This window comes from Quercus robur, chromosome 8, assembly GCF_932294415.1.
Source record: "Quercus robur chromosome 8, dhQueRobu3.1, whole genome shotgun sequence".
Taxonomy (NCBI): Eukaryota; Viridiplantae; Streptophyta; class Magnoliopsida; order Fagales; family Fagaceae; genus Quercus; species Quercus robur.
Window position 1 is genome coordinate 60118657 of NC_065541.1, and position 26735 is coordinate 60145391.

The following is a 26735-nucleotide window of genomic DNA, read 5'->3' on the forward strand; positions in this document are numbered from 1 at the left end:
CTCTTATGTGACGGCCTCTGAAATAAGCCTTATATATGTCTAGGGTTGTGAGAAAAGAAACCCTACACATACATGTCAGCATAGGCCAAAAATCAGATCTGGAAATCTGAATTTCGTAATTCTCAATCGATCGAGGAGGTGTCGAGCAGGTGTTGAAGGGACAGAAATTTGCTCGATCGATCGACCTAGCTATTGAGAGGTGTCGAGATTGCGATAAGAAGCAACTAAAGAGCTTGACAGATAAGTCAGGTGTCGAGAGCTATCGAGCTTTAACATTCAGTACTTTCTCACTTGATTCTTGAACAGACTTGCATGGGTTTAACACTTGAACTTGAAACAAGGTTTCTTGAAGTATTAAACACATCTTAGATCTACTCAAATACAAGTAAAATGTGTTTTGTCAAAGGATTAGCCAATTACATAAAATAGTGATATATGTTCCTAACAAGTGAATCACATATGTCCTAACACTACTGTGGGTGGTCCTATACTCGGCAGCCTAAGTACACTCCTATTACTCAGACCCTTCTCTCTACCTCACAGAGTCACTTTTTCTCTCAGAGTAACTGCTCTTTTCTCTCAATGTTCTCTCCAAAATTGCCAACCTCCTCCTTCCTCATTCTCATCTCCTATTTATAGTTCAAGATTAGTGGAGGGGTTATGATTATTCTTGGTTATTAGTGGGTATGGAGGTCCAATTCCATTGCCTTTAAGTGAATGTTTAGTTGGGAGTGGGAGTGGGAGTAATGGCTTTGGAACTGGTTCCCACCTCAAGAGGGACGTTCGGCAACGATATTCCCCAGGGCAATACCAGGCAGCTGAGACATAGTATCCCCGAGCAATCACATTCCCGGCTAGGATGTGCTAGCTGGACAAGTCTCTGGTTGTGAACCGTGAAGTGTACAGTTCAAGATCGCATGCCCAGCGGGCCTTGGGTCAAGCACAGTGGCATGGATCCCGGGCCCATGGCCTTAGTAGGCTAAGGGGCCATCTTCGGACAAAGGGATTGGAACCATGGGCCACACTGTAGGATTGAAGTTTGTGGCCCAAGTGGGCCTGAGGGCCCTTATGCTGTACATATACTCTCACATAATCCTTCTTTCTATATATGTGATAGGAGGTAGGATAGAAAACTTCTTCTTCTTTTTTTTTTTTTTTTTTTTTTTGCATTGTTAGGATTTGAGTTTGTAGTGTTGGCAAACCATAACAAAAAGTAAGTCTCGTTGAGTTAGAATGTGCACTTTCAAGTCCAAGACAAAGACTTAAGTTTAGAATAAAGAAAGATGAAATATGCCATGTTTGATTGATGTTCGATTCCTCACGGTTGATCAAGAGTCGCAAATCAACAAAAATCAGTAAATATAAAAAAGCTCATAACTTGTCCGTTTCAAGCCCAGATCATGATCTATTTGTTACAATATTTATAGGACATTATAAGCTAACCCTAGGTAGGGTTTTTAGAGAGAGAGAAGAGTGCTTCTTATGCCTCCTATTGTAGATCTAAGGTTTCTGTACTCAAAACTCTCTCAAATCTTGTACTAGCAATATTCTTAAAAGAAACTCAAGATCTGATGTTGTAAAAGTTGCTGTCACATTCTAGTCAACAAGGGTGCTAGAAATCTAAACCTTCAAGGGTGGTGTTGGAGTCATAGACTGGAGGTCTATGTGATTCAAAGCATTAGTATCAAGTGTATTGAAAAGTAAAGTGTGATCTAGAGGTTTATGTAGGTCCACCTCAAAGAAGTTTGAGGGTTTCAAAATTAGGTTTGATAATCATAGTTAAGTTTATTACAAATTCAATATTTTTTATTGTAAACTTCTATTTGATATAGTAGATTGTTCTTCTTGGAATATTTCCCTCCAAGTTTTTTTTTACCTTGAAATTGGTTTATTTCATTGGTTTTCCTAAGTCATCATATTTGTGTCTTATTTACTTTTTCACTGCATTATATAAATGATGAATGTTTAACCTAATACCTACATAATTGACTTAAGTATCAACTTGGTAATAATTAGGTTAAATTAACACGGTGTGTTTAAGAGTCTAAAAACTAACATGCATAATACTAAGGTTATGTTGCAATTCAAACCATTTAATATATTAACCATTTTTTATACATCAGAGTTGTAGGGCTCTTGGGCTCAGGAGTTCATTATCTACCTGTATATTGGGCCTGTGGCCCAAGCCGAGGACAAGGATCTGTCTGAAGAGGAGAAGTCTTTGTCAGAAGATAATGTGTTGATGAATAAAAAGGTGAGTTTTGGTCATAATGACTCAATACAGTGGGCCGAGGATGAATACGTCCTCAGCTAGACAAAGTCGAGGCCTTAAGAGATGGCCTACCAATAAGGGTGACGATCCCGGAAATTCAATTGGAGCGGATAAGCAATGCAGAGACATCAGATAGGGAGAAGTCTTAAAATATCTTCTGAGAAAGCTGTTGCCTCCGCATTAAATGCACTGCAGCTAACTCTCTGGCTGCATTAATGTGGAAGTGATGCCTAAATAGTGGATTTTAGCTTTACAGCTACTACATAAGGACTTATGTGGAGTGCTGATGGGACAAATATCCACACCGACCGTCTGGCATGCACGTGGAAGATGGAGATGAAAAGGAAAGACAATATAAAAGAAGAAGGGGTGAGTGAGAAGAGGGGATTGAAAAAATCAAGAAAGAAACACTATAGCAATCTAAAGCCAGGCTTGTAACCTTGCCTAAGAGTATTAAATAAGAACCAGTATCCTTGGACTTCGTCGATAACGTTTTTTCTTCAGTTTACACTTGTATATTTTTATTCTTTTGTCATCCAACCTACCTGACTTGTTGTTTGGTTAACTAAAACCTAGTTTTCTAGCTCATTCTCTACAAATTCATTGTTTTGGGTTTTTTAGGCCTAAGTCCATTCATACCTTGGGCTAGGATTTCAAATTTGATCCTTACAAGAGTCATATAACTAATTAAACCTTTTGTTAATATATGCAATATAAATTTTCATATATATGAAAATAATGAAGTTACTACTAATTTTACAACAAAAAACTTATAAAATAGTTTTTTTTTTTTTTTTTTTAAAAAAAAACTTATAAAGTATATTGTGACAACCAAGATTGGTGTTATATCAATAACATAATATAAATTTCTTAATTATTTTTGTTTTGTATTCAAAAGTTGACACATTCATTTTTAAGACTTACGTAGTAAAATTTTTAATATTCATTATGTCATTTAATCTAAATAAAGATATAAATCACGTACGTAAAAATTGAAATTTATCTACAATCTAAATAAAGATATAAATCAGGGAAAAATTGAAATTTATCTACCATGCATGCTTTATATAGATTTGTTTCAACAGTTTAAATCTAAGAATAATAAAAAAACTATTATATATATATATATATATGGGGCTATTGTGGGGCCTGAAATTTGGAATCCCGGCCCACTTCACATTAAGGGCCCAAAGATCAAGCCGAGGGGCCCTACTGCCGAGGAGGTATGAGGAGAACCCCTTGATGGCCCAATAATATAGCCGAGGACAACCTCACGCTCAACGCCTCACAAAACGCCTGAAGAAAAGGACAAACTCAGTACTAGAGCAGTACAAGCTAGAAAGCTGCCAACACCATAACGTGGAGCCCAACACCTGACAAGCCCATACCCCATACCATGCTATCCAACTTTTCCCAACCACTCTGACGTGAAGATTGATAGGACGAGTAATTGCCCCAAACAAGGAGAAACTGACACGTAGATAAAGAAGGGAAATCGAATACTAGTATAAAAGGGAAAAAATGAGGAGAAAGAGAGGGGAGGGAGGAGGCCCCCGGAGAAAGAAGGAAGAAAAAGAAGGAATGGTGAGAATGTAATGCTCCTTGGACTAATTTCGAGGAGTCAAACCTTTCAAATTACATTGATGCAAGGCTCAGCTATACAATCCAAACCCATTTTTGTATGATCGCTCATGAAACCAGGACCAGGCCGAAACCCAGCGCCCCAAAGGCAGGCCTTTCCAAACCCACTCTCTACAAATCATATTGTTCGGGCCCTTTACACACGAGCCCAACGTCATCCTTGGGTCGTTAAAAATCGTGTCCCTACAATTGGCGCCGTCTGTGGGAAGGCTTGCGCATTGACCCAGGTGGCGGTGGAGTCAACTCTCTAGCAAGTAGAGGTTCGCGAGGTTTCCTCCATCTCCGGCGACATGCAGTTGTTGCTCCGACATAAACTTCTGCCAGGGGCTATGCCCTGCAGTGCCAACGGCGCGGGTAGCTCTAGGGGCTTCCGGCCTCAAGCCAACTCTCCCCGCCATGGTCTAGGGGCTGACCTTCGAAAAACAAATAAATACAGAGAAAAAAACTACTCAAAAGAAAAATTACAAGTTTTGGACAGAACCAAGGCCTTGCATGGTCCTCGGACTCAAGCCTATGGGGAAACCAAGTACTCAAAAGAAAAACTACAAGTTTTGGACAGAACTAAGGCCTTGCATGGTCCTCGGACTCAAGCCTATAGGGAAACCAAGTACTCAAAAGGAAAACTACAAGTTTTGGACAGAACCAAGGCCTTGCATGGTCCTCGGACTCAAGCCTATGGGGAAACCAAGTACTCAAAAGAAAAATTACAAGTTTTGAACAGAACCAAGGCCTTGCATGGTCCTCGGACTCAAGCCTATGGGGAAACCAAGTACTCAAAAGAAAACTTACAAGTTTGGACAGAACCAATGCCTTGCATGGTCCTCGGACTCAAGCCTATGGGGAAACCAAGTACTCAAAAGAAAAACTACAAGTTTTGGACAGAACCAAGGCCTTGCATGGTCCTCGGACTCAAGCCTATGGGGAAACCAAGTACTCAAAAGAAAAACTACAAGTTTTGGACAGAACCAAGGCCTTGCATGGTCCTCGGACTCAAGCCTATGGGGAAACCAAGTACTCAAAAGAAAAACTACAAGTTTTGGATAGAACCAAGGCCTTGCATGGTCCTCGGACTCAAGCCTATGGGGAAACCAAGTACTCAAAAGAAAAACTACAAGTTTTGGACAGAACCATGCAAGGCCTTGCATGGTCCTCGGACTCAAGCCTATGGGGAAACCAAGTACTCAAAAGAAAAATTACAAGTTTTGGATAGAACCAAGGTCTTGCATGGTCCTCGGACTCAAGCCTATGGGGAAACCAAGTACAAAGAAAAAACTACAAGTTTTGGATAGAACCAAGGCCTTGCATGGTCCTCGGACTCAAGCCTATGGGGAAACCAAGTACAAAGAAAAAACTACAAGTTTTGGACAGAATCACGGCCTTGCATGGTCCTCGGACTCAAGCCTATGGGGAAACCAAGTACAAAGAAAAAACTACAAGTTTTGGACAGAACCAAGGCCTTGCATGGTCCTCGGACTCAAGCCTATGGGGAAACCAAGTACAAAGAAAAAACTACAAGTTTTGGACAGAACCAAGGCCTTGCATAGTCCTCTGACTCAAGCCAATGGGGAAACCAAGTACTTAGAAGCGACAATACGGGGATTGGACACAACCTGGACGTTATATGACCCTTAGAATCTACCCCGCGAAAGAGTTCCCCATTGATAAGTGGGCTAATCCCAAGGCTGCATGGATTCCCCAGCCTACCCTCGGATCCTCGGTACCAGAGGAATTGGTGCGACTGCAATATAGTGCCATACGTTGTCAGAACGCAGTTAGAGTCCCTTACTGCTCAGTTACCCCCTCGGATGAATTATTTAGAGTTTATCGTTCTCGGATGGTCTCCTCGCACGTATTACGGAATATTCAGCTGTTATCTCGGTTAGTTTCCTGAGTTTAATTTACTGTGAATTATCGTTATTATGCCTGGTAATGTCGGTAAATTAGAATTAGTCGGATTATGTTTCAAGGTTTCCTGCTCTAAGTATCATTGAAGAAAAACACACATGGAGCACACCCATTCACAAAGTAGTTGTTGCAAAAAAGAAAAATATTCAAAACAAGTAAATAAATTCCTCTTTTATTAAGACAAAGAAATAGTACAGCGTACAATGAAAAGCTGGAATAAGCTTATATTAAAGCTAACTACATAATCGAAAAGAAAGATACAAGAGAATAAAGAGAAAGCCGAGGAAGTAGTACAGAGGAGAGGTTGGCTGCTGTTTCAAGACGTTCAAGGAAAGTCATTCCTCAACACTTTTACATGCCTATAACTCAGGCAGCTAAAGAACCCAACTTGAGGCCAGCACCGTGGAAGAAACGGTGCAGGCAGCCGGAAGTTGATGGGCCTCCACGGAACCACGCCTGTGGTATCGCAGACGGCGCTGATGGCGGAAAACCTTTCTTCTGACACACCAAAAATCTGGTGTAACCAGAACCTGCTTCGGATTTTGACTGAAAGAGGGGAGGGTACCGTTCCCACCATATACAAGCGGGAGGACACCTTAAATCTGTGCCTCCCCTGCCCAGACCATACCACCTTAAGCCTTGGAAGGATCCGGTGCCTTTGTGGCGGGTAAGGTTCTTTCTCCTTCACCCCAGCCTCAAACATATGGCACTAAGGGAAGACGACACTGGAGGTGGAAACTGGTTATGGACAAAGGGTTATGATTCTGAAAAGAGCAGAAGGGTTTATATGTCAGGAGAACAACCACCTGTCCTACTTATATAAAGGGTAAGGAAGTGTCATTTAATTTAATTTGAGCAGATTCCCAAGAAACGCTGCAGACAAGGCAGATCTGGCACAATTTCCAACGCTATCCGCCACCACAAGATTTAAAGGTCCTCGTGAAGGCGCGCCTCGAATACTGAAATGACAAAGGGCAATGCACGGATGAAGAATAAAGTAATGCCTCTTAATTCGGCACATCTCCCATGCAAATGGAAGAATACAAGTAGCAGTAAGGTACGGAACTTGAACAAGTCACGAGGTGGGCTCAGCATCACCAAAACCCTCCTTCCCAACTAAAAAGTCGGGAAGCAGGATTTCGAGGGGCTATTGTGGGGCCTGAAATTTGGAATCCCAGCCCACTTCACATTAAGGGCCCAAAGACCAAGCCGAGGGGCCCTACTGCCGAGGAGGTATGAAAAGAACCCCTTGATGGCCCAATAATATAGCCAAGGACAACCTCACGCTCAACGCCTCACAAAACGCCTGAAGAAAAGGACAAACTCAGTACTAGAGCAGTACAAGCTAGAAAGCTGCCAACACCATAACGTGGAGCCCAGCATCTGACAAGCCCATACCCCATACCATGCTATCCAGCTTTTCCCAACCACTCTGACGTGAAGATTGATAGGACGAGTAATTGCCCCAAACAATGAGAAACTGACACGTAGATGAAGAAGGGAAATCGAATACTAGTATAAAGGGGAAAAAAGGAGGAGAAAGAGAGGGGAGGGAGGAGGCCCCCGGAGAAAGAAGGAAGAAAAGGAGGAATGGTGAGAATGTAATGCTCCTCGGACTAATTCCGAGGAGTCAAACCTTTCAAACTACATTGATGCAAGGCTCAGCTATACAGTCCAAACTCATCTTTGTATGATCGCTCATGAAACCAGGATCAGACCGAAACCCAGCGCCCCAAAGGCAGGCCTTTCCAAACCCACTCTCTACAAATCATATTGTTCGGACCCTTTACACACGAGCCCAACGTCATCCTTGGGTCGTTAAAAATCGTGTCCCTACAATATATATATATATATATATATATATATTTTTTTTTTTAAGTGTGGCTCCATCAACTTTAATAGGTTGACACTCTATCATAATATATAAATCAGTATATATATATATGATTTTTGTTGATGTCGATAAATTCCATAGTTACACTTTCTCATAAAGGAGTGGAAAACTCTTTGTGACCATCTCTTCTTCAGTTGCACTTTCTCATAAAGGATCTGAATGACTCTTTGTGACAATCTCATCTTCAATATTGCACTTCCTCAAAAAGTATCTGAAAGACTCTGTGATAAATGCAATCTTCCAAGAGTGAGAAGGACGTGGGAATTTAAGGTGCTGTTTGGTTCATATTGAATGTATATTCATTTTCAACTTTTTATTTTTTTGTACTTATTTTCTACTTCTCAAATTTTGTACTTATTTTCTGTTTCTAACTCATTTTATGTTTGGCACAAATTTTCTTGTCTTCTTTTTTTTTTCTTTTTTTTCTTTTTTCCACTTTTCAAGTAAAAAATCAACACAAACTTTGAGTTTTTTTTTAATATTACAAAAGTGCTACTATATTCATTTTCACTTAAAAAGAAAAGGACAAGAAGGTGTATTCATTTTAGTGAAAATGAAAAACACACAAACTTTGCATATTTTTCTTTCTTAATATATACTTATAAAAAATAAAAAAAAAATCCATAGTTACAATAGGTGTGCATCCATCAATTTTAGAGTTTACTCCAGAAAATTAAAAATAAAAAGAAGAAAAGAAAGAAGGAACTCTATTAGAGCATCACTCCATCATAGTTTTTATTATTGTACATAAAAATGGTGTGGCCAGGGACGGAACCAGGATTTGAATCTGGGGGGGGCCAAAGCTTAAAACAATTTTTTTTTTAATGAAAATAAAAAAACTAACACTTATTTCATATTCAACAAAATACTACATATAAAATAATTGTTTCTTAAACATTTGATATTATAAAAATGTCGACAAAGTATAACATACAAAATAAGTGTTTTTTAAACATTTCAACACATTTATCAAAATGGAACTCGACGCTCTTTTAAGTCTCGAAAGTCGTCTATAATTGATTCTGTACCAAATTTTGCAGCAATCTCCTTCTCAATGTACAAAATCATAGAGTCCATTAGAAAATCATCTTCCATCTTGTTGCGAAGCCTATTCTTGATAATATTCATGGCTGAAAATGCTCGCTCTGTAGTTGCAGTAGAAACTGGAAGAGTAAGCACAAGTGTAATCAATCTATAAATATATGGGTAAAATAATGATTTTCGGGTTTTTACCAACCATTGGCACAACTTAGAAATACTTGATAGCTTCTTGAAGTCTGGATGTCGAACTACATTGTGCTCATAATGATCAACTTCTGCCTTTAAAAGTGTCATTTCTTGATTTGTGAAGTCTTTCGGATAAAACTTGCTTACTAACAACAAAATGTCTATACTTCTAAAGGACTCACGTGCCTCTTTAGGATCAAGAGCTGAACTAAGATTAAGCAATTCCACCGCATGCTTACTAAACCGATGATTTAATTCTTGTAGTATAGAATCTATTGCAGCATAAAAAATATCTACCCGATAATGATGCTCAATTGTGAAGTCATCTTGTTGATAACGAGCTAGACCTCCTCTCTCAACATAACGAGCATTCATATCTGGGACATCTATGTCACGTGCCTCACAAAATGATTTCACAGTGGTAAGTAAATTATCCCACTCTTCATCTCTGAATTTTTGAATAAGTGCTTTAGTGGATGAAACAAAATTCATCGCATTTAAAATGTCTTGAGACTGACACTGCAAAGCTTGACAAAGTGCATCAGTGATCTTCATAATTTCTTTCATGAGATGCAAAATGAACACAAATTCAAAAGAAATCATAGCATGATAACATGAGTATGCTGCTTCTCGTTGGGAAGTAGTATTTCCTTCCTTGATGATCTTAAGTAAAATTTCACATGTTGGACTAAATATATTTACCAAGCTAGAAATCGATCTCAAGTGAGAACCCCAACGAGTATCTCCAGCCCGTTGTAATGTGCTAATTTGATTAAGTCCTCTTCCAGTTTCAAGCTCACCAATTTCAACAAAATATGCAATTTGATCAGCATAAGCTTTTTTTAGTTGCTCAGTACGCTTGCATGAAGCACCAACAACATTGACAATAGATGATAATCTATTAAAAAAACTTTGAACAAGAATAACTTCTTTTGATGCTGCTACTAATGCTAATTGCAAACGATGTGCAAAACAATGAATGTAGTAAGCATATGGACAATCATTTGAAACCAAAGCTTTTAATCCATTCCACTCACCTCGCATATTGCTTGCACCATCATATCCTTGCCCTCGAATATCTTGAATATCTAGACTATGATGTGACAAGATAGAATATATTTCATCTTTTAGGGTTAATGCCGTAGTATCGGGGATATGAACCACCCCAAAAAAACGTTCTCGAACAAAACCATCTTTGTCTACAAATCTTATAACAATAGCCATTTGCTCCTTCATTGACTCATCACGAGCTTCATCAACAATTAGGCAAAACTTTGCATCACCAATTTCTTCACGAATTGCCTTCTTCACCTTGTTTGAAAATACATGTAAAATTTCCTTTTGGATTTTTGGTGATTTGTAAGAGGCATTTTTAGGAGCTTTCTCTATCGCTTCTGCAACATATTCATTATATGATACCACCAAATCCAATATTTCAAGAAAATTCCCACGATTAATTGAATCAGAACTTTCATCTCGTCCTCTAAAAGCAAGTCCTTGAAATGCAAGCACTTTGACAACATCAATTGAGGCCTTTAACCGCAATCGATTGCTTGCAATTTGATCAGAATTGAAATTTTCAAGTACCTTTTGTATGTGTTGAGACTGGTTCATCAAATCTGTCATCGCTTGCTCGGAAGCTCTATGAAAAGAGTTAGGTTCTTTCCCCATATGATTCAAAAAGGAACAATTATTTCCATCATTAACTTTCTTCCAATTCCGAAATCCATCTTTAGTGAATACATGACTCCCAGAATTCCCAGTTGGCTTGTCAAAGAGAAAGCACGGTAGACAAAAAGCAGCATCTTTACTAGGTGAATATTCAAGCCATGGACTAAATTCCTCAATTGCAAACCATGAATGTTTAAATTTACGAGAATGCCTTCCGAATTTAGTTTTCTTGTACTCTTCTAGTTTAGGTTGGTATGGACCAAGATTAATGTAAGCTCTTCGAATTTCATCTCGTTCATTAGCATCATATTCCCATATTTGCTTACGCATTCCAGGATCACGCACAAAACCTGTACTTTCGTCAATGGTGACATTTGGAACTTCAGTTTGGAGATTTTCAGAAACTGGGACATCAACGGATTCAACGCTAGGGGTTGGCAATCTTGCATCATCAGCTATGACTTCGGAATTATTTAGATTTTTTCTTTTGAAAAAATTTAATATTGTAGTGGACTTACTCATGATCTACAAATTAAAAAAAAAAAAAAAAAAGTTTCTCATTATTTCCATAATTCGTAGTTCTATTACTTCTATACACCAACTAAAAAAAAGGAACTTCTCAACCAAAAAAAAAAAAATCTAAAACCAAAATAATCACAAACAGATAAGTACAAGTTTATATATATTACTAATATTAGCCACGTCACATAGAGTGATAAAAACAAAGTTCATAAGTTCATATTATCATATATATACATATAATATTACTATATTAGCCACATCACACAAAGTGACAAAGATAATTTTTGATAAAACCAAAACAATTGACCAAAGACTTGATCAATTGGTGATTGGTCTCACAAAAAAGTCACTTATGACTTACCAAAAACTAATCTTCACAGACTCACAAGTGACAAAAAAAATACTACCAAATACTACTCTCACAAATAAAATATTCACTATCACATACTCACATTCCACTGTATCTTGGTCCCACTTTATTTCTTTATAGTTAAAACCAAAAAAAAAAAAGTTACAAACAAAGTTTGAAATTGGTCCTACGTCCACACAATCAAAAAAGTAAAAAGCAACAATCAAATAAACAATTACACTTTACACATTAGTCAATACCCAAGTCTCAATCCAAAGCCACAAACACCAAGTCACCAACTAAGTCTACGGTCCACACAGACAAGACACAACACAGTAAACACACCAGTCCAATAAAAGCCAGTAAGCCACAATTCACAAATACTGAAATACAGTCAACACAGTTCATCAAAAAACGCAGAGGGCAGAGGGCTAACCCGGCAAGACAAAAAAACAAAAATCTAAACTTGAGAGAGGAGAGAAATTTCTTAGATTTACCGTGTGTGACTGTGATCAAGCATCTAAGGAGGAGCAGCAGCAGTAATAGACCAACAATCCGGATCTGATCTGAGGAAAAGAACAGCAGGAGCACTTAGCAGCAGTGATGGAGCCTGGAGGTGGAGGAGGCGTTGATACTTGATGAGGTTGAGTGGAGGAAGAGTGAGGTTAGGGTAAAAATTTGAGAATTGTAATTTAGGTTTTCAGATTTCATTCCATATTTATTTTTTATTTTGTCGGTTATTTATTTTTTATTTTTATGAGAATTTGTCGGTGATTTTTTCAGATTTATTCATGCCAGTTTTTTTTTTTTTTTAATTGGGGGGGGCTATTAGGACGAAAATTTAGTATATTAGCTTCTTTTTTTTTTTTTGGGGGGGGGGGGGTAATAGCTTTTTTTTTTTTTTGGGGGGGGGGGGGGGCAATGGCCCCCCCCTGCCCTACTGTAGGTCCGTCCCTGGGTGTGGCTGAGGCACTTTATTAATAGGATGCCACTCTATCACATATATATAATTTTGTTTTTGGTTGGATGTAAAGAATTTTGAGGTGATCATCTCCCAACCAGATACCATCGTTTTGGGATGTCATGTTAGTCATCGGAATCTTTTGACGAATCAGATATTATCTTCTGGATCAATCGGCTAGTCTCTTCCTCGGACATAAGGTCAGCTTTGCTCTGCCTCTGAGATTGAGCATAGGTCTCAAAGAATTCCTTGTTTTCTTTCTCCAGTTCATTCCACACTGCAATTAAATTTATGCATGGCTTAACGTTATCATTGTTCTCGTACAATAATCCTCCCTTTCTGTGTGTGAAACTATTTTTTTTTCTTAAAGTGTGTTTCGAAAATCTCTTCCCTCTTGTATTTTTTTTTTTTTTTTTTTTAAATTGGACATAAATTTCTATAATGGCCCCCTAAATTTTTACTAAAGATCCGTTTGAGAATAACTTATTTAGCTGAATCTGAAAATTTTTTGCTGAAAGTACTGTAAATAAAGCTAAAAGTTAGCTGAAATAATAATATGACCTATAAATAGTATCAAAAAGTGCAATGAAACCTATAAATAATACCAAAAATAAGCAAAATTGTAAAAGAAGTTGTCTAATATAAACTTATCTCAAACGTAACCTAAAGACACGTAATGCATTTATATACTTGATTAGTGAATTTTTGATTCTTTAAAATTACTCTCTTGTCATATATAGCTCATTAAATTAAAGTATATTAATGTACATCACATGTAATATAATTATATTTTATTTTTATTATATTGAATTGTATTTTTTAGACATATCAAGACTTAATATTTTTTTGGTTGCAAAGACATAAACACTTATTTGATGTAAATATTTTTGTTTACATAAAAAAATATCATATGTTAAATCAAAATTACAAACATTTTATATATAAGCTATAAATAAATATATATGTGTGTGCGCGCATACACACATGTGTGTTATTCTTTAGATTTAATTTATTTATTTTTTTTAATATTTAGCTTGGCCTCCTAAAAACTTTTCAAGCTCCACCACTATCTATTAGTACATAATTAGTCTGTAACAAACAAACTAAGCTATCCTGGTCTATTTATGAGATAATAAGCTTAATCAAGCCAAAGCCACAGGCTATTTTACAAAAGATAAAGCTGAAGCCAAATGCTATTTTACAAATTACTGATATATTAGATAATTATTGGTAAGTAAAAATGTAATATTAGTGGTAGATTAAACTCAAATGAAAATTAATAAAAATTTGTTACATCAATAGTTTGTAAAATAGTTTATGCTTATTTATATATATATATATATATATATATATAGCATTATTCTTTATATAACCAAACCAGAGGAAAATGCTATATATCTACGGGTATAGTGCATCCTGTTTGAGAATCTTGTCAAAGTTTCAAGCTGTTAGAGATATATTAGCCTATTAGTATAGGCCCAAGCCTAATTCTACTTTGTGTGCAAGTCAAGTCTCCTACTTGTACTAGAAGTCTATTAGTCTAGGGTTTAGTCTACTATATATACACATGTTATAATTCATTGTAACACGGGATTTGTATTACACTATAATATATTATTGATGTAGCCCTTTAGGGTTTCCTCCGTGGATGTAGGCCGTTAGGCTGAACCACATAACCCTCGTGTGTTATTGTGTTTTATACTTTATGCTTTCACTTCCGCATCTATACTAGCATATTCAACATGGTGTATCAATGCTAATATTTAAACATGGTATCAGAGCCAAACTTCATTCAAGGGATCTTCTCAACATTATCAAATCTCAAGATTTCATCAAGCTTCCATCTTGAGTTTGAGAGGGGGTGTTAGAGATATATTAGCCCATTAGTATAGGCCCAAGCCTAATTCTACTTTGTGTGCAAGTCAAGTCTCCTACTTGTACTAGAAGTCTATTAGTCTAGGGTTTAGTCTACTATATATACACATGTTATAATTCATTGTAACACGGGATTTGTATTACACTATAATATATTATTGATGTAGCCCTTTAGGGTTTCCTCCGTGGATGTAGGCCGTTAGGCTGAACCACATAACCCTCGTGTGTTATTGTGTTTTATACAAGTAACCTAATTGGGCCTAAAGCCCATAACATAATATACATTAACAGCCCCCCTCAAACTCAAGGTGGATGTGAGACCAACTTGAGGTTGTCAACCAAATCACAAGTGCGTCCCTTAGGAAGTGACTTGGTGAAGATATCTGCAAGTTGATCTTTGGAGGAGACGGAGAAAAGCTTAAGAGCACCATGGACAAGATGATAAGGGATAAAATGACAATCAATCTCGATGTGTTTAGTCCGTTCATGAAAGACATCATTATGAGCAATATGAATGGCACTCTGGTTGTCACAATAGAGGGGAGTAGCAGAGGAGGTGGACACACCCAAATCCTTAAGGAGCCATCGTAACCAAAGGAGCTTAGATGTGGTATCAGCAAGAGCACGATACTCTGCTTCAGTACTGGAGCGGGCCACAAAAATTTGTTTCTTACTTCGCCAAGAAATCAAAGAAGAACCAAGGAGAAAACAGTAACCTGTAGTAGACCTGCGATCAGTAGGATCTCCTGCCCAATCAGCATCAGAGAATGCACGGAGTACAAGAGGAGACTGAGCTGAGTAGAAAAGGCCATGAAAGAGGGTGCCCTTCAAGTATCGAAGAATGCGCAGAACAGCAGCATAGTGAGTTGATCGTGGAGCAGACAGATACTGGCTCACCTGATGAACAGCATAGGAGATGTCTGGACGAGTAACTGTGAGATAAACTAGGCTGCCAACCAATCGTCTGTAAAGAGAGGGATTAGACAATGGTTTCCCCCCTGAGGGAGTCAGATGCGCATTAAGCTCAACTGGAGTGTCAACAGTCTTGCTATCAGTGAGTCCAGCTCGAGACAAGAGTTCAGAAGCATATTTAGCTTGAGTAAGATAAAGTCCATCAGTAGAATGAGTGATTTCAAGACCCAAGAAGTAGCTGAGATGTCCAAGATCTTTCATCTCAAATTGCTGACTGAGAAAATTCTTGAGTTCTTGAATGTCACTGAGGTCATCACCAGTTATGATCATATCATCCACATACAGGAGAAGTAAAATAGTGCCTTTGTCAGTGCGACGAAGAAATAAGGCAGAATCATAATGACTGGCCATGTAACCCAAATGAGAGATGGTGGAGCTGAATTTGGCAAACCAAGCTCGTGGAGCTTGTTTAAGGCCATAAAGTGCAAGTCGAAGGTAACAAACCTTATTTGAGTCAACAGAGAGACCAGGAGGAGGTTGCATATAAACTTCTTCATGTAAATCCCCATTAAGGAATGCATTTTTGACATCCATCTGAAAAAGATCTCATTTACGGGCAGCAGCAACAGCTAAGAGGGCACGGACAGATGAGATACGAGCAACCGGAGCAAAGGTCTCTTCATAATCAATCCCATACTCCTGTGTAAAACCTTTTGCAACAAGACGAGCTTTGTACCGCTCAATGGACCCATCAGAGCGAGTCTTAATCTTGTAGATCCACTTACAACCAACCACAAATTTCCCGGGAGGGAGTGTCACCAAATCCCAAGTATGGTTTTTAGATAATGCATCAAGTTCCTCTTTCATTGCAATCTGCCATAAAGGGTCAGTGGAAGCCTCACAATAGGTGTGAGGCTCATGTAATGTAGCAAGAGCAGTGTAACAATGATAGTCAAGTAAATGTGTAGGAATAGATCTTACTCGAGTTGAGTGACGAGGTGGAATGTCTTGTGCAAGATCTTCAGGCGGAGCAGGAGCAGGGGACCCAAGCTCAGGGTTGGGGTTGGGTAGCTCGTCTTCAACCTGTTCATCTTCCACCTGTTCATTAAAGGGTGAACTAGGAAAGGGATCAGTGATATCTGGTGGTTGGACAGAGAAGTCTACAAGAGAATCAGGAGCAACTACAGGAGGATCAGGAGCAGCTACAGAAGGAATATGTGCCTCATCTGGAAAAAGATCTAAAACAGAGGAGGAAGATAGGGAGGCACGAAAGTGAGAGAGCTCGACAAAGAGGCGATGTTCCCAAAAGACAACATTGCGGGAAACACGAAGACGATGAGAGACAGGGTCATAACACCGATACCCCTTTTGAGTTTCGCCATAGCCAAGAAAACAACAAAACCTTGACCGAGGCTCAAGTTTGTTATGCTCATGTGGCTGAAGAAGAACGAAACAAGCAGAACCAAAGGAGCGAAGGTGGTGATAGTCTGGAGATGACCCAAAAAGGCGCTCATATGGAGTTTGATTTTGGATAACCGGACTCGGAATGCGATTAATAGTATGAACAGCATGAAGAGCAGCTTCGCCCCAAAAAGGAGCAGGAACTTTGGCAGAGAGAAGAAGAGCACGAACAGTGTCAAGAATATGACGAAGTTTCCGTTCGGCTCTACCATTTTGCTGAGAGGTACCTGGACAAGTTAGTTGATGAACAGTGCCATAGGAATGCAAAACAGCTTGGAAAGCATATTGAGTATATTCAAGAGCATTATCAGATCGAAAAATTTTGATGCGTTTGGAAAATTGAGTTTCAACCATTTTTGCAAAATTAGAATATACTTGCAATAATTCAGAACGATGTTTCATATTAAAAATCCAGCTATAGCGAGAGTAATCATCAACAAAGACAACAAAATATCGAGACCCACCAATACTAGAGACAGAAGAAGGGCCCCAAACATCAGAATGAATAAGGTCAAAGATATCAGTGAATATTGATTCACTAGTATTGAAGGGCAAAGCTGGTTGTTTTCCTAATTGGCACGAAACACAATCAAAATTTTTTGTAGACACTGAACCTAACAAACCTCTAGAAGCTAATTGTTGTACCCGAGAGGAGGATGCATGACCAAGTCGAGCATGCCAAAGTGCAAGGGAAGGAATTGAAGAAGCTGTAGCAGCTGCAGCAACAGAAACAGGAGCAACAAGTGGAAGACGAAGGTTGTCCACGGGAAACATACGCCCAACTCTGGGACCAGTCCCAAGCTCCTGTCCCGTCCTCGGATCCTGCACAATACACCCAGAATAATCAAAGATAATGCGATAACCCAACTCAGCTAATTGTCCAACAGAAAATAAATTATAAGAAAGGTCAGGAATATTAAAGACTCCAGGAACCGAGAGATTGGAGGTCATAACGGAACCTATATTATGACCAGACATTGTGGAACCATTTGCTGTGCGAATATTAAGAGGGTGCGGTGCAGGTTTAAGGTCAGAAAATAAGGACAAGTGAGGTGTCATGTAATTGCAACAAGCAGAATCCATAAGCCAAGAGGTAGGAGACATACCAGATAAAGCTGAGAGAGAAGAGGAATAAGATGCATTACCAACCGTACGAATGACATTGGCGATGATATTTATAAGGTCATCTCTGGAAATGGTGAAAGTGGATCCAAAAGACTGAGACTTTGCAGAGACGGGAGCCATAGGTTGGACACTCTCAGTGTTAACAACAGTAGCAGCAGAAATGGAAACAGCTGATTTGTTGCGTTGATAGCAAGTCTCAATATTATGGCCAAAACGTTTGCAAAAATTGCAAAAACGTTTGTTGGATTGTCGGCGACGATTGTTGCAAGAGGTAGAAGACTTGTCCTTATTCTTCATTTTGAAGCAAAATATGCAAAAATGGAGCGCAAAAATGAAATCTACGCGAAAAACTGGGTAAGGAGGACCCGGACTGCAAAAAGTCAACTCTGGTCAAAAGTCAACGGTCAAAGTCAACGGTCAACCTGGCGAAAGTCAACGGTCAACGGTCAGCAGATGACGTCACAGGATGACGTGGCGATGACGTCAGCAGATCAGTGGATGCTGACGCAGCTAGGGCTGACATGGCACAGGTGATGACGTCAGCGGACAGATCCGGCGCGTGGAAGCGCGTGACAGAGACAGGCCGCGCGTGGAGGCGCGTGGCTGCGTGTGGAGGCGCATGGCTGTGACGCCGAGAATTCTGGCGGCGCGTGGGGGCGCGTGGGACGTCCGATGAAGACAAAATTTCACAGAACGGCAGATCGGAGAGACTACTTTCGAATGATGCTGTCTGTGGTCTGATCGGAGAAGCGGAAGCAGTGGTGGCGGCAAGGCAGTGGTCTTTGATGTACTGGAGTCGCGGTGAAGGCAGCGGTGCTGTTCACAAAAACGGCTACAGAGGACACCCAAGAAGACAAGACTGCTTAAGAGCGGCACACCAAAGGATCAGAGCAATGGCTCTGATACCATGTTAGAAATACAGAATAATTGTATTGTATTTCATAAATAAAAGAATATACATTACTGCCTTTATATAGGAGGCATATGTGTGCAGTACAAGTAGAATGTAGTACAAGTACAAGTGTGCTATACAAGTAACCTAATTGAGCCTAAAGCCCATAACATAATATACATTAACACAAGCCATCCTCAAGCATTTATTACTCAACTAATAAGGTTTTTCCTTTTGCAGATCTCTCTCTTTTGTGTGTGTATGTGTCTATGTGTAAGTTTGCATGTGTTATTTGCGAGCTTGCGATGACCATACGTCTTCTATACGAGCAAGAAATCATTAAGAGAGAGTTAAGGGAAACAAACCAGTGGAGGTGATGACAGGGTCGATATTTGCATGTTTTGAAAGGGCTTCCATGCACTCTTCTTTAGTCATGTGGAAAGTCAGACAAGTCTCTATCAGGTGATGTACCTATATATAAAAAGTAGCTCCGATCATTAACCAAATGCAAAAACAAAACTAAACTAGCATACGTATGAGAGAGGCAGAGAAGAGTCCCCCAATGATATCCTATAAGATGTACGTACGTACGTAGTTCCATGTGTATATATATGTATCTTAGTAAGAAAAGAAAAAACAAGCTCTATCGATCTCAGTACGTACCAGGTGTATGTATGAGGCAGAAGAGTCTCCCATGTAGCGAGTGAGAGAATTATTCGTGCAAGAAGATGAGTATTTCTGCTGATGTGCAGAACTGTATATCTGGTACTATGACAAGGTGGAAGGGTTCACAGGAATCAGTAGAGTGGAGCTAGGTATCACATGTGGGAGCTAGGATAGATAATAACTGGTTGTAATGAGCTTAGAGAGATGATTTTTTTTTTGTTTCGTACGATGTTATTTGGCAGCGTTCCTTGACACATGTTACCCGTCCAGAAATTCTCCAATCAAACAAACCCAAACCCCACGTTTGGTCGGTTCAAAGTGACGACCCAATGGCAACGACATCTCTATGGTAATAATGTCTCATGTCTATATATTTTAATGATCCGGTTAATATATGTTTTGAAGTTATACATTAATTATTTATTTTAAGAAAGTTTTTATAGAAAATTAAAAAAGTCATTAAAATAGTTAATCACTTTTTACTATTGTATGCCCTTAGGATATATGTTAGTAAAACCCATAGTTTAATTAACTCCCTCTCACTCTCGCCTCGCTCCCACTATTTACCTATCTAATATTAAATAATAATTAAAAAAAAAAGTTCTCATTGAAGTAACTTAATTATGGACAAAGTTTAGCTACAATTGGTTGTAGTTTTAGGTTATAACATTACTTAATATCTTTTTATTAGAGATAAATTTTGACAAAACCACCATTGGATTATATCTTCTTTTTATATCCTCTATACTTGCAAAATTTTTAGAAAATTAAAGATCAATAACTATGTCATCAATAAATTATTTAAATTGAAAGTTTTTATGGTTTAAAATTATGCATAAAATATAAGTTTATAGATGATATAGTAAATAATATCCAATTTACACAAAATTTGACATGTGTATTAAGAGCGTAAAGAACATGTAATTCAACAATTACATTTTCAAAATATGTAATAATATTTATTTTATTAAATAAGGTTATACCCTTAGACTACAACAAATTTTATAATTAAACTTTATCATTTAACTATTAATTAAAAAAAATTCATGTGTTAATTAAATAAAAATTATTTGTCACATGTTAAATGTTTTTATTTACTCTTCATCAATCACAGCTTGACCATATCTCTTATTATTTTCATATAGAGTGATAAAAAAGAATAAATTGAAAAAAAAAAATCATATGAATGATATATTGCAATTTGTAGAATATAAAATAGTGGAGCATACACATGTAAGTGACATCTCGTGAAAGATTTATGGTCCATTTTGATTGTGGGGGAGTGGAGTAGAATTTGCCAAAATTTTGGCTAATTTCCTACTAATTATACTTTACTCCCCTCCATTCTCCCTCAATCCAAAGGTACACTTAAAACATTTGGGTTAATTAATGTAACAGCTCCAGTACTCCAACTGTAAAGGATTAGTGGGAGAAGCAATCCTAAAGTCCCATATCGATTGAAGAAGTACATGAGGATGTACTTATAAAGAGCGTTCTCCCTTCAATGTGCAAAGATCTTTTCTCCACGTCTTTATAATTCTAAAAAAATATTCAACGAAGTTTTCTTTTTTGAAATTAGTTACTCTGAAATTTCAAATTTTCAAAGAAAGCATTACAAAAATTAATTTTGTGAAATTTGAGCCTTTACCAATGATTTTGACATAAGATGGCACAAAGATTAATATATAGGTTTAAGAACAAGGTGTAACTCTCATATAGATAGAGAAATTTGGGCTTTACTGAATTTTGAGAGTTGTGTGTTGTCGTTAGAATCTTTCTCATTAACAAAGCCTTTTGCCTTTGTATTGATTTGCAAAATCTTGTTCAATTCCATCCACGCTTGATTTTGTTTGAATTTTCTTGGAAGAAGAAGTAGCTAGCGGTTCACCAGCCAATACATCTAGGAGTCCCACCAAATCATTAAACCTAGTGGTTGTTGCTCTTTAATTGGTGATTCACTAGCCACTAGATCAATAAAGAATCTCTCCAACTTATTGTTATCACTCAAGTGTTGGATAAATTATTTAACTTTAGTTTAGTGATAGAATAAATCTTCCTAGATAGGTTAGTATTGTTATTTATTTGTATTTAATTTAATTCCTATGTTTTAGAATAGGATTACTTCCTATGTTTTAGGATTTATTGATGAGTTTATCTCATCATTGGTTATTTATGTACATAAAATGCATAAATGAGAATTAAGCAAAAAATTAACAAAAAGTGTTTATTTCCTCTCTCAAGTTCAAGAGATTGGTGTTTCTCAAAAAAAAAAAGTTCAGAAGATTGGTCATCTCAAATTGACTACACTATCAATTTATTTCTGAGTTTACAACATTTGATATCAAAGCCAACAAATCCAACTAGTTATAAAATAAAATAAAAAACTTTGCTACCTTTCTCATTCCAGCAAACCACAGAAAATCCACCCTCTAAATGGTACCAAAAGACTATCGCCTTCCTCATAACCCCCACCCCCCCTCCAAAAAAAAATTGCCGCATCATGTTTGGGTATCCATTTGCAGTAGTAGATCGACTGGGCATCCAAATTGAATCCTTGCTATCTGTCAAAAGAACAACCAACGACTTTGAAGGCAGTACTTTACAAATTCAAGCCAATACTATGGACTCACCAAAATTTTTAATAGAAGTATCGATGCCAACAACAAATGGTGCTTCGGCCTTAGTTCAACAAGAAACTGCTATTAAATTCTACAAGAAAGTGATTCATTAGATGGTGCACATGCTAAAAAGTTTGAGTTTGATGATTGTTTTTATGATCAGTGATTCACCGGCCTCTACATCAAGGGATCCCACCTTATTCTCAAACCTGATGGCTCGGTTTATTGGCTCTCCTACAGGCTCATCTTGCATTCAAATTATGGGGGGTCCTGAGCAAATTTTTTTATTTTTTATTTTTACAAAAAGTGAGAAAAGGAGAATTTGAACCTATATTCTTCTCATTGAGACATTTGGGCGATGCCAAATTAGGAATTTTTTCAAATATCTCCCTTGCACTCTTGATTTGAACGTTTAAGCCACACAATTTTATATTTGGGACAAAGCAAACTTTCGTTTACAATTTCTTTCATTGCCTAATGGATGGTTTTTGTCATGCTGGCCCTAGGCCTAGGCCACTTAGGCCACCGCCTAGGGCTCCCTACTAGAGGAAGGCCCCAAATTTTGGGGGAACAATTGATATATTTAAAAAAAATGGAGATATAGAAAAAAAAAATGTAGTTTTATATTTTTCCTCTACTTTTAAGAAGTCCCAAAAGATTGAGTAATACTATAAATAATACAACTTTAAATACATGGGTCTTACAAATAGAGTAATGCTACAATTACAAACTATTTTACAACATTTTTACAAATTGTTGTTATAGCCAACTTTTTACTGGTTCTCATCTAGACCCACCGATAACATCACTTTTTTATTTATCTATAATCATTTAACACATCATCGGTTTGTAAAAGGTTTTGTAAAAGAATTTGTATCTCTAACATTTTCCCTTACAAATATACGTTTCACTAATCACAAGAAATAATTCAGATAGGAAAATGTTAGATACATTATTTTTTTGAGAGATAATTACAATATGCTACTAACCTCGCAGCTCGAACCCTTTCCCCCTTGGACTCTCAAGCACTTTGTGCATGGGGAAGTGCCAATTCAGCTACAAGATCTTTGGCATGTTAGAAATATTATTAATTTTACTTGAAAACTTTACAAATTGATGTGACAATTAATATGATATGTGGGCATCAATAACCTATTAAATGCATTTTTAAATTATTTTTGTGATTAGTGATACATCTTTGTAAGCTTCATGTTATAAAATTTATAATATCCCTAACATCATTCATTCAAATGCTTATTTATTATCTTCTTGAGATGTCATTAATCGCATTCATTTCTACATTGTTTGAAAGTTTTTTTAGTATTTTTTTTTTGTTTGAGAGAGTTTTTTTAGTAAATTTGTTATAGTTTTAGCATTTTTCCCCCCAAAAAAAAGCATATTACAAAATGAAAAGAATAGATTTTTATTATAAAAAAAAATTATGATATTAAATACTAGTTAAATATTATTTAAGTGATAACAAAAATGCCCCTATTTAATTATATCGTCTTAAACCTCCAATTTTGTTAAGCCGCCTTGAATGTCATTACTATTATTCCAACACGGATCAGTTTCACACCAAGAAAAGCCTGACTTTGAAGAAGGAACCTACGTCTGTATAATTTGAACTGGATGATCTCTTTAATTAATTAGGTAATTAATTGTGTTGCCCAATGTTTTGAAGGTAAGCAATTTCCACAATTCTTGGATGAAGACCCAAGTTGATGGAGAGGATGCATGCACCAGTGTGCGACAAGGCTTCAATAATGTAGGGCATCTTAAATCTTAATGATTTTGTATCATATGGGCCCACCCAGAATGGTTGGTGATGGTTTAAGTTGCGTGTATTAGTTTGATAGTTATTATTGATGTAGAGATCAGATTCTGGTTGATTTTTCTTTAGCCACGTCTTAAAAGAAAATTTCTGGTACTACACCCTAATGCATAATTTTGCCCACAATTCACCCATACGACGAATTATGGTTGGTGGAGGGGTGTTGGTGAGTCTATGTGGGGACATCCCTTCACAAATTACAACTCGCCACATGGGCAAATTGTGGACAAAATTGTGTACTAATATGTGACACCAAAACTTCTCCGTCTTAAATGTCCTATATAAAAGTGTGTAAGTACCCAAAAGAATTGTCATATGTTATTAAATTTTATAAAAATAATCAATTTGAGTAGACCTTTTATAAAATTTGTATAATATATTTGTAATCTTACTCTCATAAACGGTTACTACTATTTTTTAAAAGCTTATTTTGTAAGTTCCTTAAAAGACTTTTTTTTTTCATGTTTTTTCAAGAGGCAAAATTCCTAAAAGTTTGACAAATAGTATATGTGTAAGTTAATATAAACCTAATAAAATTTTAGGAGGAATGCCAAAAGTCTTGTTAATATTAGTAAATAAAGAAGGTATTAGTAAATATTTATGGTAGTATCCATCCAAAACACATGTAACATCGTTTGAAAATGCAATCAAACATTTCACTTCAAATCCTTTTTGAAAAAGAAAATTGGCTGATATATATATATATATATGATCTCTAAGGGAGGTCCCCTCACCCTTCGTTCTCTCCAATGTCCACATTCAAAACTTTCTACAAAAGTTAGAATGAATTAGGGGCTGTTTGGATGGTTTTTTTTCATCACTCAATTTCCGTCACTCAATTTCCGTCACTCATCACTCATCACTCATCACTTATTACTCATCACTCATCACTTTAAAATACCACACCCGTTTGGCACCATCACTTACTTGCCATCACTTAATATTTTTCACACTATTTGTGGGCCCCATACCTGTCACTCGATACAGTTTTTTTTTTCCCCCAGTACCCAGAAACCCGAACCCAGTGAAAAAAAAAAAAAAAAAAAAAAAAAAAGAGAAAGAGAAACCCAGTGAAAGAAGAAGAAGAAGAAGAAGATGAAAAAAAACCCAAAAACCCGAACCCAATGAAAAAAAAAAAAAAAAGAGAAACCCAGATCATCGAACCCAGTGAAAGAAGAAGAAGAAGAAAAAAAAAACCCAGAAACCCGAACCCAATGAAAAAAAAAAAAAAAAAAGGAAGAACGCTCGAGACCGAACCTAGAAAAAAAAAAAAAAAGGTAGATTGGTCAAAAGGTACGGCTGAGTTATGACTAGTGGGTCCCCATGTGTGTTTAATTACAAAAATGTCATTGAGTTATGAGTTATGGAAATTGAAAACACCTAAAATATGTTTTTAGTTTCCATAACTCATAACTCAAAAATCAGAAAATTGAGTGATGAAAACAAAAAATTGGAAACAGAGTTATGGTGCTCTCAAACGGACTTCTCGCTAAGGATCCCATCATTTTTGAGTTATGAGTTATGAGTTATGGAAATTGATGATCCAAACACCCCCTTAGTAATTGAGATCCTTGTCTTCTATCAAGAGGATTTGAGGGACCTTTTATTCTCCAATGACAGGGCGACAACACAAGTTATTCATCATAGATGATTTGAAGGACCATTTATTCACCAATGATAGGGCGACAGCACAAGCTTATTCTCCAATCATTGGGCAACAACACAATAAGCTAGCTAGTTTTGCAAAATAGGCTACTGACCCTCCATAAAATCTTGTAATGGAGGGGTTTCCAATCGACAGCTTTGTTTTCCTTACTCATGATTTTATGGCAGTGTGTCTGATGTTAACCAATCGTGGCTTTATTTGGACAAAAAAGGTAGGCTAAGAAAAATTGGATTTGAAACCGATGACTCGATCCGAACTCAAAGAAAAATACCCGATTTAACTTGGGACTCAGAGTAAAAAACGAGTCAATCCGCAACCAACCTACTTAACTTTGGATTGGGTCAACATGTGACCCAATCCGATCCAAATCGTTTTTAAACTGATCCCCCTCCGCATAACAAATTCAAACGAGACATTACAATATATTCATTCTTAACATTTTAACATGCATATTTAGTATTTATGGTGATAATATAGCATATAAAAAAAATGGTCCACAACATTTAGTTTTTTTTCCTTATTCTTTTATGGTAATGGTGAACTAATAGATTTATTGGATTGTGTAAACATAAGAATTAATGTTTTCTTAAATTGCTGGGTTTTCTTAATAAAGCTTGTCGTTTTTCCCCTAAAAAAAAAAAAGAACTTATGTATTATTTAACATTTTATTTTTTATTTTTACTAATTTGTTATATGTTTACTTATCTTTGTTTTGAAAAGAAGAAAAAAATAATATAAATTATATAATCATATTAGCTGTTGTTATTGCTTTATATTTGTCTGCATGTGAAAAAATATGGGTTAACATGTGACCCGATCAACCCAATTCGCTCGCAACTCTTTTAGGACAACCCATTTCTGACTTGAACCCGATATGATTTGTATCCCAATGAACTCAACCCAAACCAGACCTGAACCACTTGATGGGTTTGTTATGTGGATCGAAAATTCACATTTTGTCTTTAGAATCTTAGTTTATATATTATTGGATGGATCTATACAAGCATATCTCATTCACACTAGTGAGTCACAACTTTGATGCGGGGTTTGCTTATTGTCCTTAATCACATTTTTGGCTAATATGAAATACACCAAATACTAGGATATCTTTCATTGAAGTTCATGATAAACAATAAGTCTAAGAACATAACAAATTTCACAACTATTTTCACAATTGTTGAAATGACAGATTATGAGTGATGCACAATAAAAAAGATTTCAATAGTAATCCTATGTAAAAGTAT

The 26735-nt window shown here is 37.0% G+C and overlaps 2 protein-coding genes across 2 annotated transcripts; both read right to left on the reverse strand.

Annotated features, from left to right (window-relative positions):
• Window positions 1-8681: 8681 nt before the first annotated feature.
• Window positions 8682-12326, reverse strand: LOC126696558 (uncharacterized). The gene is made up of 2 exons (XM_050393276.1): window positions 11979-12326; window positions 8682-11135 (listed from the first exon to the last, which is right to left on the reverse strand). The coding sequence occupies exon 2, from the start codon at window positions 11130-11132 to the stop codon at window positions 8682-8684; it is 2451 nt and encodes an 816-aa protein (XP_050249233.1). The 5' UTR covers window positions 11133-11135; window positions 11979-12326.
• A 184-nt stretch (window positions 12327-12510) lies between these two features.
• On the reverse strand, window positions 12511-19403 carry LOC126697392 (uncharacterized). Its single transcript, XM_050394373.1, has 3 exons — window positions 19371-19403; window positions 19073-19178; window positions 12511-12719 (listed from the first exon to the last, which is right to left on the reverse strand). The coding sequence occupies exons 1-3, from the start codon at window positions 19401-19403 to the stop codon at window positions 12568-12570; spliced, it is 291 nt and encodes a 96-aa protein (XP_050250330.1). The 3' UTR covers window positions 12511-12567.
• Between the last annotated feature and the right edge of the window lie 7332 nt (window positions 19404-26735).

Bases quoted from the DNA above. Each gene is read 5' to 3' on its own strand.
- LOC126696558 (XM_050393276.1), bottom strand. From the start codon at position 11,132: ATGAGTAAGTCCACTACAATATTAAATTTTTTCAAAAGAAAAAATCTA.
- LOC126697392 (XM_050394373.1), bottom strand. From the start codon at position 19,403: ATGGGAGACTCTTCTGCCTCATACATACACCTG. The intron at 19,179-19,370 runs GTACGTACTGAG...TTTTATATATAG, and splicing joins CTGCCTCATACATACACCTG to GTACATCACCTGATAGAGAC. The intron at 12,720-19,072 runs GTTTGTTTCCCT...ATTTAATTGCAG, and splicing joins CCCTGTCATCACCTCCACTG to TGTGGAATGAACTGGAGAAA.